The sequence below is a fragment of the Rhinatrema bivittatum genome, chromosome 6 (genome assembly GCF_901001135.1).
Source record: "Rhinatrema bivittatum chromosome 6, aRhiBiv1.1, whole genome shotgun sequence".
Taxonomy (NCBI): domain Eukaryota; kingdom Metazoa; phylum Chordata; class Amphibia; order Gymnophiona; family Rhinatrematidae; genus Rhinatrema; species Rhinatrema bivittatum.
The window spans coordinates 237,183,500-237,198,234 of record NC_042620.1 but is presented as its reverse complement, the minus strand read 5'-3'; the positions used below and the strand labels follow the sequence as shown (position 1 = coordinate 237,198,234).

At 41.7% G+C, this 14,735-nt stretch overlaps 1 protein-coding gene across 5 annotated transcripts in view; it reads left to right on the top strand.

The window, feature by feature from the left end:
* LOC115094023 (integrator complex subunit 6-like) overlaps positions 1-14,534 on the top strand; it is a 211,348-nt gene extending 196,814 nt beyond the window's left edge. For 3 of the 5 annotated variants that reach the window (XR_003857467.1, XR_003857468.1, XR_003857469.1), the window contains 3 exons: positions 12,839-12,932; positions 13,497-13,860; positions 14,206-14,532. Coding sequence is in view for 1 of the 5 variants with exons in the window: in XM_029606646.1 (XP_029462506.1) it covers positions 12,839-12,932; positions 13,497-13,596 (194 nt within the window). In the remaining 4 variants the exon portion in view is untranslated. Of the gene's footprint in view, positions 1-12,838; positions 12,933-13,496 lie in introns of all 5 variants that reach the window. The other 2 variants (XR_003857470.1, XM_029606646.1) reach the window with 2 other exon arrangements.
* The last annotated feature ends 201 nt before the right edge of the window (positions 14,535-14,735 follow it).

Here is a 14,735-nt window from a genome sequence, read left to right as displayed (position 1 = left end):
TATACTTACAAGCTGAAATCCCTGGGAGAATTGATGGACAGAGAGCAGGAAAATTATCAGCAGCTCTTCTGGATGCAAAGTGTGTGAGCAATATCTTCTCCACTCAGTATGAATTATTCAATACCTCAGCCAGATCTGCTGTGGCCATCAGAACAAGCTGAATGGCCTGGTTGAGAAGTAGCTCACTGGAAACTTAATAACTAGTGTTCAATTTGCAGCATGCATATCTATAATATGATGTATTTATAATGTCCAAAAGTCCTGACAAGGAACAGTGTTTCAATGAGTCTGTCGGGAAAATTCCTCTGAGCCTTTGTTACTCTAAATCAGTGGTTCTCAACCCTGTCCTGGGGACCCCCCCAGCCAGTCGGCTGGGGGGGTCCCCAGGACAGGACAGGACTGCCTCCATAACATGCAAATTTTCTCTCATGCATATTCATTGTGGATATCCTGAAAACCCGACTGGCTGGGAGGGTCTCCAGGACAGGGTTGAGAACCACTGCTCTAAATAGTCTTGCAGCACAAAGCAAAAGATGTCATTTACATGTCATCACGTGAACTAAAGGAACCAATCATAAGGAAATTGAGTGGCATTCGTTACTTACCTGAAGTTTTTCAAACACTAATTTGGGCTTTTTGAAGACCTGTACTTGCTTCATATTATGGACAAGCATGCTGCAAATTGAACACTAGCAATGAAGTTCCCAGTGGGTTATTTTTTCATCGCGTTTGGCGTAACAGCTCATCTTTTTAGTGCAAGCTAAGTACTGTTTTACAAATTTTCAGGTTCTTATGACTTTGGTTATATTTGCAATATGAAAATTAAAAAAGTTGTTAGAATATGTTCAGTAATTAGAAATAGGATCTATTATAAACAAAACATTGACTTCCTTATTTTTTGGGAATCTATAATCAAATATAAAAGTCCTGTTAAATGCTAATGGTCATTTTTATAGAAAGAGAGTTTTTGGGATTTATTGTGGTTGTTTTTGGCATTGGCCTGATTGAGAGCCAGCAGCTTGCATGAAAATGTTCATGACAAATTGGCCAATGTACCTTGTTCAGGGGACATCCTCTTTGGAGACAAGGTTAGGGAAACAGTCGCCCAAATTAAGAAACAGCATGCCGCTACTCAGTTTCTGTTAACAGGAACAGAGCGACTGTCTTCTAAGCATCCTTACTTTGCTTTTAAAGTCTGCTTCTTTCAGAAACACCCCTTCTGCCAATTTTAGCACTACCACAACAGCAGCTTCTGGCAAGTGGATATCAGCGTGAGAGATGGCCAAAAATGCCACAATAGAGCCAGCCTAAACCTGGGCCTAGTTTTTTACAGGACTTGCCCCTCAGACCGCGACCCCTTGGTAGGGATGAGGCTTTCCCTTTTCCTAGAAGAATGGTGGAAGATCATCAAGGACTATTGGTTCTTTAAAATTGGCAATCTGGTTACCATTTGTGCTTCTCCCATCCCCCAGCACTGCAACAATGTTTGATCTTCAATCCAGATCTGTCTCACGCGACCCAGCTCCATTTGGAGGTGGAGTCTCTTCTCAGTCAGTGGGCAATAGAACCTGTTTCTCCCAACAAACTTGGCAAGGGGACCCATCCTGGATTTATGAAGACATAAAAACAGCCTCTTAAGGGAAAATTCAAAATGAACTTCCTTCATACTGTTCTACTCTTCATCCAAGCAGGACACTAAATGTGCGTCCTGGATCTGAAAGATGCGTATGCTCATACCCATCCTTCACTCTTGTTGGAAATATCTCCGTTTTGCGGTTGATTCCTCTCATTACCAATATAAGATTCTTTGGATTCTCTGCGACCTCAAGCAGTGTCACAAAATGCCTAGCAGTAGTGACAGCCTTTGTATCATGCTAACTCTTGGGGAAAGAGGGTGAGTGACTAATTTGTCTTGCTGTCTACAGAGGACACTTGTTACAGGTAAAGAACTTTACTGTCCTGCTTGTCCATGGAGAAAGCAATCAGTCACACAAGTGGGGACTCCCAAGCTTAGGGGTTGCATGAAAATTTGTCTTTCCTTATTTGGATGGTTGGCTAGTAATGGGGCCTTCCCAAGCAGGGGCAGTGAACTCCCTACAGAAGACCAGCTTCTTTGATCGCTAGGGTTCATAATCAATTTCACCAAGTCAAGTCTTGCTCCTGTCCAAAGAATTAAGTTCATCAGGGCATGAAAAGATTCCATGGAGGAGAAAATGTTTCCTCCCTTTAGGTCAGGCATTCTGCCATCAAACCTTGATTCAGAATCTGACAGAGAACAAATCCCAGCCTGAGAAATCCTGATTGTCCTGGGGCATATGGTAGCAGCAGTGTACATGATTCCCCATGACCCACCTCAACATGAGAATTCTCCACCGAGGCCTCTGTGCCCAGTAGGATCAATTTCTTTAGCCCTTATCATGGCCTGTGAGAGTCAACGCAGAAACTAAGATCTCTCCTATGATAGCTAGACCCAAAGGTCTTGGAAATAGTTGCTTCTCTTTAGCCTCTTTATTTTATTTAGAGTTTCTTCTATACCGATAGCAGTTTGCACATCGTATCTGTTTACATATAACTAGGAACATTTAGGCGGAGCCATTTACATATAGGCAGAGCCCTTACATGGAACAGTAACAAACTATAAGAGGCAAGGAACAGTAGAATAACTAATGTTAAATTCGAGGAGCTATGTGTTACATATAAAGCTAATGAACTAGAATACTAGATAAGGTGAACTATAATACAAAATGTACAGCAGTTCATGGTCATTCCAGAGCGACACTATTAGATCAATTACAAGGAGGTAAGAACAACGTCTGAGCTGATAAATTGTTTAAATAAGAATCAAGAGGAGAGGATCGTGAGTGAGCTCAATGAAAGTATCACAAACACAATTCTGTGCAAGGAGGTTTAACAGAGGAAAGAGGGGCGCAAGGAGAGGAACGTTAGAGGCCAGGGAGTTAACTGGGGTAAAAATAGGAAAATGGGTGGACAGTGAGAATAAGAATGGAGAAGGGAAAGGTAATAATACTAGGGTAAACATGGGGGGGGGGGGGTACCAGAGGTTGAGGATGATGGGGAGGTAGAGAGTAGAGAGACTGCTACTGTTATAATAACTCAGAAGGTCAAATAAAAGGATTTTGGGAATTCTTCGTGGAGGATTGGGAGGGGTACGCCTGAAGGAACAACTATGTTTTTAGTTTTTTCTTGAATTTAGGAGTGGAGGTCTCTGTGCGTAAGTCTGGAGGTAAGGAGTTCATAGGGTAGGGCCAGCAAGGGAAAAGGCTCTGTTCATAGTGGAGGTAAGTTTGGTGGATTTGATTGAGGGCGTGCGGAGTGTTCCTTGGAGGGCAGGGTGAGTGGGTCTTGTGGACGTGCGGGGGAAGAGAGGCGGGTTGATCCAGTGGAGGTTTTCATTTATAAGGCTTTTATGGATGAGGGAGAGTGTTTTGAATAGTATTCGTGATTGTATTGGTAGCCAGTGAAGTTCAATAAGAGTTGGTGTAATGTGGTCTCTTTTTTTGAAGTTAGAAAGAATACGTGCAGCAGTGTTTTGTAGTAGTTGTAATGGTTTAGTATTAGTGGAGGGAAGGCCGAGGAGAAGAGCATTACAGTAGTCTATTTTGGAAAAAATAATAGACTGGAGTACAGTGCGGAAGTCAGAAAAGAGTAATAAAGGTCTGAGTTTTTTAATCGTTTGTAGCTTGAAAAAGCAGTCTTTTATGATAGATTTAATGAGGGGTTTGAAAGTGAGTTGGTTGTCAATAAGAACACCGAGATTACGGGTGTGTGAAGGGAAAGAAGTGGAGGAGTGAGAGAGGGGGATAGGGGGAGAAGGATGTTTGTTGGAGATAACGAGGAGTTCAGTTTTTTGAGGGTTGAGAGTGAGGTGCATGTTTGCGAGGAGGTGGTTGATGGAGGAGAGGCAGGATTCCCAGTTTTGGAGAGCGGTTTGGAGGGAGTCAGAGAAGGGAAAGAGGATTTTCACGTCATCTGCATAGATGAAGTACTTGATACCAAGGTTGGTGAGAAGGGTGGTTAGGGGAAGCATGTAAATGTTAAAGAGGGTAGAAGAGAGTGATGCGCCCTGGGGGACACCTTGATCAAGACTAATAGGCTCAGATTCAGTGTTATTAGTTAGAACAGTGAAATAGCGATTTTGTAGGTAAGAGCGGAACCAGGAGAGAGCAGATCCCGAGATCCCAATACTTCTGAGGATGTTGATAAGGATAGTGTGATTGACAGTGTCGAACGCCACAGATATGTCCAACATGGCAATCAGATAAGAAGAGCCTGAATCAAGTCCTTTGATTAAGGTGTCAGTTAGAGAAAGTAGTAAGGTTTCGGTACTAGGATGCTTCCTGAAACCGTATTGTGTTGAGGGAAGAATGTTGTATTGCTCGAGGTAGAGAGAAAGGCGAGTGTTAAGTTTTTCAAGGACTTTAGCTAGGAAGGGGAGGTTGGAAACAGGTCTGAAATTGGAAAGGGTGGAAGGATCAAGGTTCGGTTTTTTGAGGATCGGTTTAACCACTGCTCGTTTAAGAAAGTTCTGAACTGTGCCTCGTTCCAAGGAGCAGTTGCAGGTGCTAGATAGGGGTTTGGCAATCTCTTTGGGAATGGATAATAGGAGTTTGGAGGGGATGGTTTCGGAGGGATGTGAGGATGGTTTCATCTTTCTTAGTATGTTCTGTATTTCCAAAGAGGAGGAAGAGTCAAACGTGGTCATGGTAGCAGAGGAGTTGAAGGTAGGAAGAATCACTTTATCAGTGTTAGGAGAGAATTGCGCAATGAGGGTAGAAACCTTATCTTTAAAAAAAGTTATCTTATCAGTTAACTCTAGCAATAACTGCATCCACCAGGGGATGAGGTGCATACGGGCTCCTTCTGAACCCAAGGGATCTGGTCAGCAATGGAATGTCTATTTCAGATCAACCTCGTGGAGCTACAAACCGGGCATGCATTGAGATGTTTTTTTGCATCTCCTTTGGGGAAAGAGAATTCTGATCCAAACTGACAACCAACTAGCAATGTTTTATATGAACAAACAAAGGGGGCGCAGGGTTGTGATGTTTCTGCCAAGAATCTCTTAAGAGTTTGGGAAAGGTCTTGCAGCCACAGAACCTTCCTATAAGCAACCTACCATCCTGGGATCTCCAATATGCTGAATGATTGCCTTAGCAAAATTTTTCAATCCCCACTGGTGATCTCTAGACAAAAGAATAGCAGATAGATTGTTTTGACCTCTAGGGTCACCCGTCAATCTACTTGCTCACATCAGAGGACAAGAAAGTCAAGACCTTTTGTTCCATTCTTCAAATGGGATGCAGATCTGCTGTATGCCTTTCCTCCACTCTCATTCGGGCTGATACAGTAAAAATTGTGTCCTGTGCGCCCGCTCTCCCAGCGCGTGCACAGGACACACTCCTTTGCGCACGATACAGTAATTTAATTTAAATTAAGGCCGGCAGTAAAAGGCGCTAGGGACACTAGCGCGTCCGTAGCGCCTCTTTTCGGACAGGAGCGGCAGCTGTCAGCGGGTTTGACAGCTGACGCTCAATTTTGCCGGCGTCTGTTCTCGAGCCCACTGACAGCCACGGGTTCGGAAACCAGACGGCGGCAAAATTGAGTGTCTGGTTTTCAACCCACAAGCCCCGGGCCTATTTCAAATTTTCTTTTCTTTTTGTTTTTACTTTTTTTTAACTTTCGGAACCTCCGACTTGATATCGCCATGATATTAAGTCAGAGGGTGCACAGAAAAGCAGTTTTTACTGCTTTTCTGTGCACTTCCCCAGCGCCAGCAGAAATTAATGCCTACCTTTGGGTAGGCGCTAATTTCTTAAAGTAAAATGTGTGGCTTGGCTGCACATTTTACTTACTGAATCGCGCGGGAATACCTAATAGGGCCATCAACATGCATTTGCATGTTGCGGGCGCTATTAGGTTCGGGGGGATTGGACGCGCTATTACCCCTTACTGAATAAGGGGTAAAGCTAGCTTGTCAAACAAGCGTCCAATCGCGGGTTAACAGTGCGCTCCACCGGAGCGCACTATACTGTATCAACCTGATTGATAGCAAAATTAGTGCAGAAGACACAGACTTGAACCAGTGAGGCTCAGGCAAGTGTGGTTTCTCTTATGTCAGGTTGTCAGTCAGCCCACCGGTCTCTCTGGGAACCAGTCTGACTTTACTAACTCAAAAGGAGGGATCATCCAAGGATGTTGAGGATATTGTGATTTCAGCCAGGAAACCTTCAAGCAGAAGATCATATAGTTTTAAATGGAAAAGATTTTCATCTTGGTGTCAAGCAGATTCCCTGAATCTGTTTGCCTATGCTCAAAAAGATTTGCATCAGTATTTATTCTTCCTCTTTGTTAGGTTCCATATTAGGTGCTACCACCCAAGAAAGAGACCTAGGCGTCATAGTGGATAACACATTGAAATCATCTGTTCAGTGTGCTGTGGCAGTCAAAAAAGCAAACAGGGGCCGCCCAGATAGGATGCTGAGGGAGCAGGCTCGGAGAGTCTATTCTTTTCTTATCAAATTATCCCTATAACAAATGCCACACACAAAAAGAGAGGGGAAAATTCGGGGAGCAATTTCTAGCTCTCTCGTGGTTGACCCCTACCAGCGACGCATAGAGGGCTTCTTCGTTGGCGCTTCTGAGACGCCAGGAGGGCTGGTCGCTGGGTGGAAGCCGGAGGAGCGAACGCCTCCCCCCCCCCCCCCCCCCCCCCCTTGGATGTCACTCTGAGCCCTGGCAAGCCGACCAGGCCGATGCAGATTGATTGTTCACTAGTAACATCAGACGCCCAGAGTGAGTTACAACTGGAGCTGCTGGAGGCAAGTCGGGTTAGCCCCAGAATGCGAGTGGAAGGAGAAACTTCACCGCAAAGCGGAGGCACCTCAACCTGAGTTGGAATTATTTCAGGAGGTAGAAGGAATGCCCAAACTGTGAGTTCAAATCTGGGTATTTTGATGCATTCAGAAACCGAAAGGGAAGAGAGAGAGGACAGAACAGAAAATATGGCTGTGAGCATAAACCTTGGGAAGCCCAAGGAAATAACTTTGGGGAATGTGTGTCACGCTTTAAAAGCTATTGAAAAATCCTTGAAGTCAATTGCTCAAACTGCAGCAGAAGTAAAAAATCAAACTGTGATAAATAATAATCTGATTGGAACTTTCAATCTTAAGATTCAGAATCATGAAGAGAGGATAACTAAAATGGAGACCATGCAATTGAATCTTGTAAAATCTGAAATGGTAATTGGGAAAAGATTGGAGAGAATAGAGAATAATTTGAGAATTATGAACTTAAGAATACTAAACTTTGTCATCAAAAATGATATCCCCGATTGAATTGTTCAAATTATATATGAAATAGATTCTAAAAATACCGGAGGCTGCATTACCAGTATGCACTAAAGCGTACTACCTACCCCAGCCGGGACGTGAGGTTGAAGGAGGGAGGAATATACCATCTGTGGACATTTCTCAGTTGTTAGAGCTTTCAGTAGTCAGAAATTAAAGAAAGAAAAGCAATGCTTGTAACATTTGCATTATTTATCTGATTGCAATCATGTTTTAAAATTATTTCTGAGGAATAGGCTACTCCCCTTTTATGGAGCCCAGGTTTGGATTTACCCTGATGTGAAAATAACACAACGCAGAAAATAATTTCTTCTCATGAGAGAAAGGGTACTTAGTTTAGGGGCCGTTACGTATTAAAATACCCCTGTAAGTGTTGTGTCAGGTACCTAAATAATAATTATGTATTTTTCGAGCCTGAGCAATTAAGAGTTTCTGATGGGCCACTCTCATAGTACTCCCAGTGGTGAGTCGACTTAATAGAAATAGGGAAGCTATCCTATCTTTAACATAATGGAATATTGAAGAATTTGCTCAAATTTCTGTTGCCCCATATTTCCTATATTTAGGTACATAACCTTGATGTCTTAGTTTTCTACTTCTAACTTTTTGTTTAAAAAAAAAAATTTTACATGAAGGAATATGTACCGTATTCTGTTGAAACATTTACATGTAAAGTTGTGAAAATTCTGAAAGTAAAAAATTTTAAAAAAAAGCAAACAATGTTGGGAATTATTAGAAAGGGAATGGTGAATAAAACGGAAAATGTCATAATGCCTCTGTATCGCTCCATGGGAGACCGCACCTTGAATACTGTGTACAATTCTGGTCGCCGCATCTCAAAAAAGATGTAATTGCGATGGAGGAAGGTACAGAGAAGGGCGACCAAAATGATAAGGGGAATGGAACAGCTCCCCTTTGAGGAAAGACTAAAGAGGTTAGGACTTTTCAGCTTGGAGAAGAGACGGCTGAGGGGGGATATGATAGAGGTGTTTAAAATCATGAGAGGTCTAGAATGGGTAGATGTGAATCTGTTATTTACTCTTTCGGATAATAGACTAGGGGGCACTCCATGAAGTTAGCTTGTGGCACATTTAAAACTAATCGGAGAAAGTTCTTTTTCACTCAACGCACAATTAAACTCTGGAATTTGTTGCCAGAGGATGTGGTTAGTGCAATTAGTATAGCTGTGTTTAAAAAGAATTGGATAAGTTCTTGGAGGAGAAGTCCATTATCTGCTATTAATAAAGTAGACTTAGAAAATAGCCAATGCTCTTACTAGCAACGGTAACATGGAATAGACTTAGTTTTTGGGTACTTGCCAGGTTCTTATGGCCTGGATTGGCCACTGTTGGAAACAGGATGCTGGGCTTGATGGACCCTTAGACTGACCCAGCATGGCATTTATTTATTTATTTATTTATTTTGTTTTATATACCGACAACCGTTTGCACATCGTGCCGGTTTACAGATAACTTACAACCAAAGGATATATAGGCAAAGCCTTTACAAGGAACAGTGTGTAACATAAACGCAGTAACAGGGCAATTAACTAGATAAATAAGGGAGGGAGGGGTAGGGGTAGACGAAACAGAGGAGGGGGCGGGGGGAGGGTGAAAATGGATACATAAGGAGAAGCTATGTACAGGGGTTCGAAGAACAATTGAAATGTACACAGGTTATATACAAAATTGTATAAGCGCAGAACAACAATAATTGAGGTGGGAAACTGTGCGGTTGTACTAAGTAACATTTTTTAGGTTTGTGGTTCCTTAGAGGGTGTGGGTGTTGGGTGTAGGTCCTGTGGGGGGGTGTTGGTGAGAGATGGAAGTCGGGTTAGGGTGTTAGGATGATGATTGGGGGTATGCTTGGAGGAAGAGCCAGGTTTTGAGTTTTTTTTTTGAAAGTGGGTGTGGAGGTTTCAGTGCGTAGGTCAAGAGGCATGGAGTTCCAAAGGGACGGGCCTGCGAGGGAGAGGGCCCTATTGGTGGTGGAGATGAGTCTTGTAGATTTTATGGAAGGAGGAATGAGGGTTCCACGGAGAGAGGAGCGGGTGGGTCTTGTGGAGGTACGAGGGAGGAAAGGTGGGTTTAGCCAGTTGTAATGTTCGTTAGTAATACTTTTGTGGATGAGGGTAAGGGTTTTGTAAATAATTCGTGAGTGAATGGGAAGCCAGTGGAGGTTAATGAGGGTTGGAGTAATGTGGTCTTTCTTATTGGCATTAGTGAGGATGCGTGCAGTAGCGTTTTGAAGGAGTTGTAGAGGTTTGATGTGGGTAGCAGGGAGACCAAGTAGGAGTGCATTACAGTAATCAATTTTTGAGAAAATTATAGATTGAAGTACTGTGCGGAAATCAGAGAAGTAGAGAAGGGGTTTGAGTTTTTTGAGGGTTTGTAGTTTGAAGTAGCAGCTGCTAAGGATAGATTTGATATATGGTTTGAAGGTTAGTTGGTTATCAAGTATAACCCCCAGGTTTCTTGTGTCAGAGAGAAAGTTAGGGGGGTGGAGGGAAAGGGTATGGATGCATGTTTAGAGGAGATGAGGAGGAGTTCAGTTTTTTGCGGGTTAAGGGCTAGGTGCATGTCAGTGAGGAGTTGGTTTATGGAGGCGAGGATGGTGTTCCATTTTTGGAGAGCAGTGAGTACAGAATTAGTGAAGGGTATGAGGATTTGCACATCATCTGCGTAGATGAAGTGTGTAATACCAAGGTTGGAGAGGAGGTTTGTGAGGGGGAGCATATAAATGTTAAATAGGGTGGAAGAAAGGGAGGATCCTTGGGGGACGCCACAGTCGAGATTAACAGGGGGGGATGTAAAATTGTCTGTGAGGACTGTGTAAGTACGGTTTTGGAGAAAGGACTTTATCCAAGAAATGGCGGTACCTGTGATTCCTATGCTGATGAGAGTGTTGATGAGGATGTTATGATTTACTGTATCGAAGGCGGCGGAAATGTCTAGCATGGCGATGAGGTAGGAGTTACTGGCATCCATGCCTTTGATGGTGTCTGTAAGGGAGAGGAGTAGGGATTCCGTACTGAGGTGTTTTCGGAAACCATATTGTGTTGGTAGGAGTATGTTGGATTGTTCTAGGTGGTCAGAGAGGTGGGAGTTAACTAGTTTCTCAAGGATTTTGGAGAGGAAAGGGAGATTAGAAATGGGACGGAGGTTAGATAGGTTGGAGGGATCAAGGGAGGGTTTTTTTAGAATGGGTTTGACCACGGCTTGTTTCAGGGGGATAGGGACCAGGCCGTGTTCCAGGGAGCAGTTCACGATTTTGGAGAGTGAGGTGGCTATTATTTTAGGAATAGCGAGTAGACGTTTAGTAGGGATAGTTTCTGAGGGGTGGGAAGAGGGTCTCATCTTTTTTAAAATGTTTTCTATTTCTAGGGTAGAGGAGGGTTCAAATGAGGGTTCAAAGGCATGTTCTTATCACTTATGAAAATATTGAGCAGAACTGGTTGCAGGACTGATCCTTGATGGGCTCCACTAATAACCCTTCTTTCCTCAGCATGAACTCCATTTATCACTTTCTTTTGTCTGTAACTCAACCAGGTTCTAACCCAGTCATCTAGAAGCTTTACTGAAATCCAGTTATCACCTTTAATAGAATTGCTTTGGTCACCCAATCAAAATTGATCAGATTTGTACCTGGATGTTTCTAAGTGAACCAGGCTGTCTGATGTTTTCCTGTAAAAGCTGTTGCTTTGGTGCTTTATAATTCTGGAATAATCTTTCATAGTTTACTGTTTTTATATGGAGACTGATAGACCTTTTCCCTATCTGTAATTCTGTGCTTTTCTGCTTTTGCTGGCTAGTACTTTGTTTTGTGATTATAGCTTTTCTGTGATAGGAGCAGGCTTCTTTCTCTAACTCTTCTCAGTTATACATCGTAGTCCCTGTACTCAGATCTGGTATTTAAAAGATATTTTACTGTGATTACAGAGGGAAATTAGAAAAGGAAAGTTTTCAAAAGCAGATTTTTTATTGAAACAAAAAGAGAAGTAATGGAGTGGTGCAGTCTGAGGCAGCAATTTTTAGAAAGCTTCTGGAGGCTTAACTAATCCCCGGTCTGCCTCTGACTCTCTGGACTGAGGTTGGAGATGGCTCTGCTCAAAGTAGAATTAGGTGTCTTCTACTCCTGCAAAAGACTTGAAAATCAAGGAGTCAATGGATTGTGCTGGATTCAAGTAGAGTAAGGTTTAAGAATTAGATTTCATTCCCCAAATGATACTGCAGCACACCACCTTCATGGCATTGTCAATGAATGAAAATCCCACAGAGGCATCTGATGTCGAGGAAGTCTTAAGTTTAGTGCTGGAGACGGTCAGAAAAGTAATCGTCTGATGGGAGACTATCATCAATAGATTTTTATTAGGATCCTTGTCTAATTGGAATACCAAGTGTGCTGTTAGTATTGATGAAGTAGAAAGAAGGGAAGATGACATTGATTTCATAGTCCATTTGAAGACAAATGGCCTAGCAAGGAACCAAGTTAGTGTACAATACAAGAACTGTTGAAGCCAGTTCTTGGGCAACTGTCCAAGATATTGGCACTTTCTAAAGTATTACGTATGTAGAGCAAGGAAGAAAACAAGCTTTTGCGCTAGGAACATTAATGCATAACTAAAGAGTTGGTGTAAAATAATTTGTAATTTCTTTGGAGGATTTTACTTCAGTGATGGCCTGCATCTGTCTGACAGGAGATCCAAGATCCTAGGTGAATAGTTTAGATCATACATTGACAAAAGTTTAAACTAGATGAGGGGGATGGCAGATGGAAACTGGCTAAATCAAGCTGTAACTTCAACAAAAGAAGTGAGTGGAGAAACACTCAAAAGCGTGTATCTCTTAAAACTAACTTTAAAGAGGTAGAATATGGAATGGAGGTAGGAGAAAGGCTTTTGAGGATCTGCAGACAGGGAAATAAATATTTGGAAGACTAGAAGAACAAATACTCAATTAAGCTAATAAAAGCCCAGACTTGTAAACCCTAATGACAGTGGCAGATTTAGATATGGTTGCTGTCACTGAAGCATGTTTAAATGAATCTCATGACTGGGATATAGCCATATCAGGCTATATTATATTCAGGAAGGACAAAATGAACAGGGGGATGAGTAGCAGCTACTTTTTGTAACAAGTAGTATAAAAGTAAGTGAAATGTTCCCTCTCATGGTTCAAATTTGTGATCGTTTGGCATTTTATGTGAATTTTGTCTCTGCTAATTATTTGTTTTGGGTCACTTTATCACACTTTTTCATGTAAAGACATTTCATTAGTATTCACACATCACTTAATGCTCTGGTCTCTGCCTGCTGGAATTATCCTGATTCCAAAACTCTGTATGATGTTAGAGTGGTGCTACTAATGTGGATCCAGTTAGTATAAAGATGGTTGTCTACCTTGGGGCATTCAGGAAGGCTTAAGTTTTCAGTTCTGTTATCTACTCATATAATTTTCTTAATTTTTATACAGATTATGAGAAAATTTTCACTCTACTAGAAGAAGTGGAAGGACCTATAGAAATACAGAAAACCTTCATTGAATTTACAATCAAAGAAGCAGCAAGGTTTGTATAGAGGCGGGGAAGAATGCATATTGAGTACATATGAAATGTTGAACCTGTCAGCAGGGGAGCCTTTTATAATCTTGAGAAACAAACTATATTTTTAGCTTGATTGCATAGCTAGATTCCTATCCCTTTCCATAGTGCGAAGGTGATACCTTGAGTAGGCAGCACTTTTCCTTTTTTAGATTTCATTTGCCAGAGCATCTGATCTATGAATAACGGTGTAGCTAACTGTTGAAAAGAAACTGGAGTAATGCCCCAATATTCAAAATAGAGTGGAAAATAGGGTTTCAGATAGCTAAGTGGTAAAGTACTGTATCTCTGGGACCAGGTTCAGGGTCCAGTCTTCTTAAATCTTTGGAGTTTACAGATTGTAAGCTTCTTCCATACTTGGAGAATTTTACTTCAAACATAGTACTGATCACTACACAAGAATTGTGTAGTGGTGGATGAAAATGCCGTAACAAATGTAACCTTGACAACTGGCTGAGAGGAGACCCAAGATCCTAGGTGAACAGTTCATATCATACAAATCATTGATTATTTCTTGATTTATTTTTTTAGGTTTAAAAAAAGAGTCTTAATACAACACTTAGAGAGAATACTGGCAGAAGTGGAGTCCAGTAGTCTGCCCAACAGAGTTAATCACATTAACAGCAGGTAGTGGTGCCACCAGCAAGAGAAATACGGACAAGGGATGTGTCGCTGAATAATGGAAGAGGGACGTGGCTGCTACCTTCACCATCTTGGCAGTCCAATTTCCAGAGTCTGAGAAGAAGCAGTGGAGCACAAACTTTTACCAACATGAATCAGCAGAAGCTGGGCTGAGACCTTCAGGATTTGCTATGAACTATGTGGCTTTTTCTGTGTGGAGGGTGCTGTTCGGTCAACAGGCTGACGAAAGTAACCATTGCGGCCCCTCCTACAGGTGATGAGAGTTTACTCATTTTGAACAGTCAGTATAGACCTTTCCATGCCATATGTGGCATTTGAAATAAAGAAAAATGCTCAGGGTGCCGGCGAATGGAAAAGATCCTGTACATTCAGAAGCGGGTGATGGCGATCTTATGCATGCTGCCACTAATGTGTACATACACCAAAAGTAGCATTCCCAAGAACTGCTAGCTGTGACACGGTGTCAGTCCATGTAGCTTGTATCAGAAGTTAGCCTGCTATTCTGTGTTTAAAGCAATCTAAAGACAGCCCTGTGACTGTTTCCTCCTGATAAGTCACTAAACAATCTACCTCAGACTCTCTTCTGTTTTGTCTGCAGACATTCAGACAGTGCACCTGAGGCTTCCCAGGTCCCCGACTTCAGTTCTCTTTCATCCTGTGAGGAGGATGGAGACTCTTCAGGTGGACTAGCACTCGCTGTGCTCTGGAAGCACTAAAGAGGAAGCATTTTATAAAACCTGTATTTACTTTTAATGTTAATACAAAAAGATTATTTTGAACAGTATTGTTATAAGACCAGTAATTTGTAATATTTTAACTGTATAAAGAGAATTTTTGGAACATGTACATATATATATTATATATATACATATACACATATCTATAAAATAAACCATTTTATTAATTTTTAACAAGTGCATAATCTTAATGAAGAGTCTGGTGGTAAATATTTTTACATAAGTTATATTAAGAAAATATGATCTTTTTGATATTAAACTAGTTTTGAAATTTCTTCCCCATCCTCAGAAAAGTAATATCTGTTAAGTGTGTTAACATTTCAGCTTCTTTAAATTTCCTACTTGTTAGTATAATATGCTATATTTTAAAGCTGAAGTCACAATAGATACT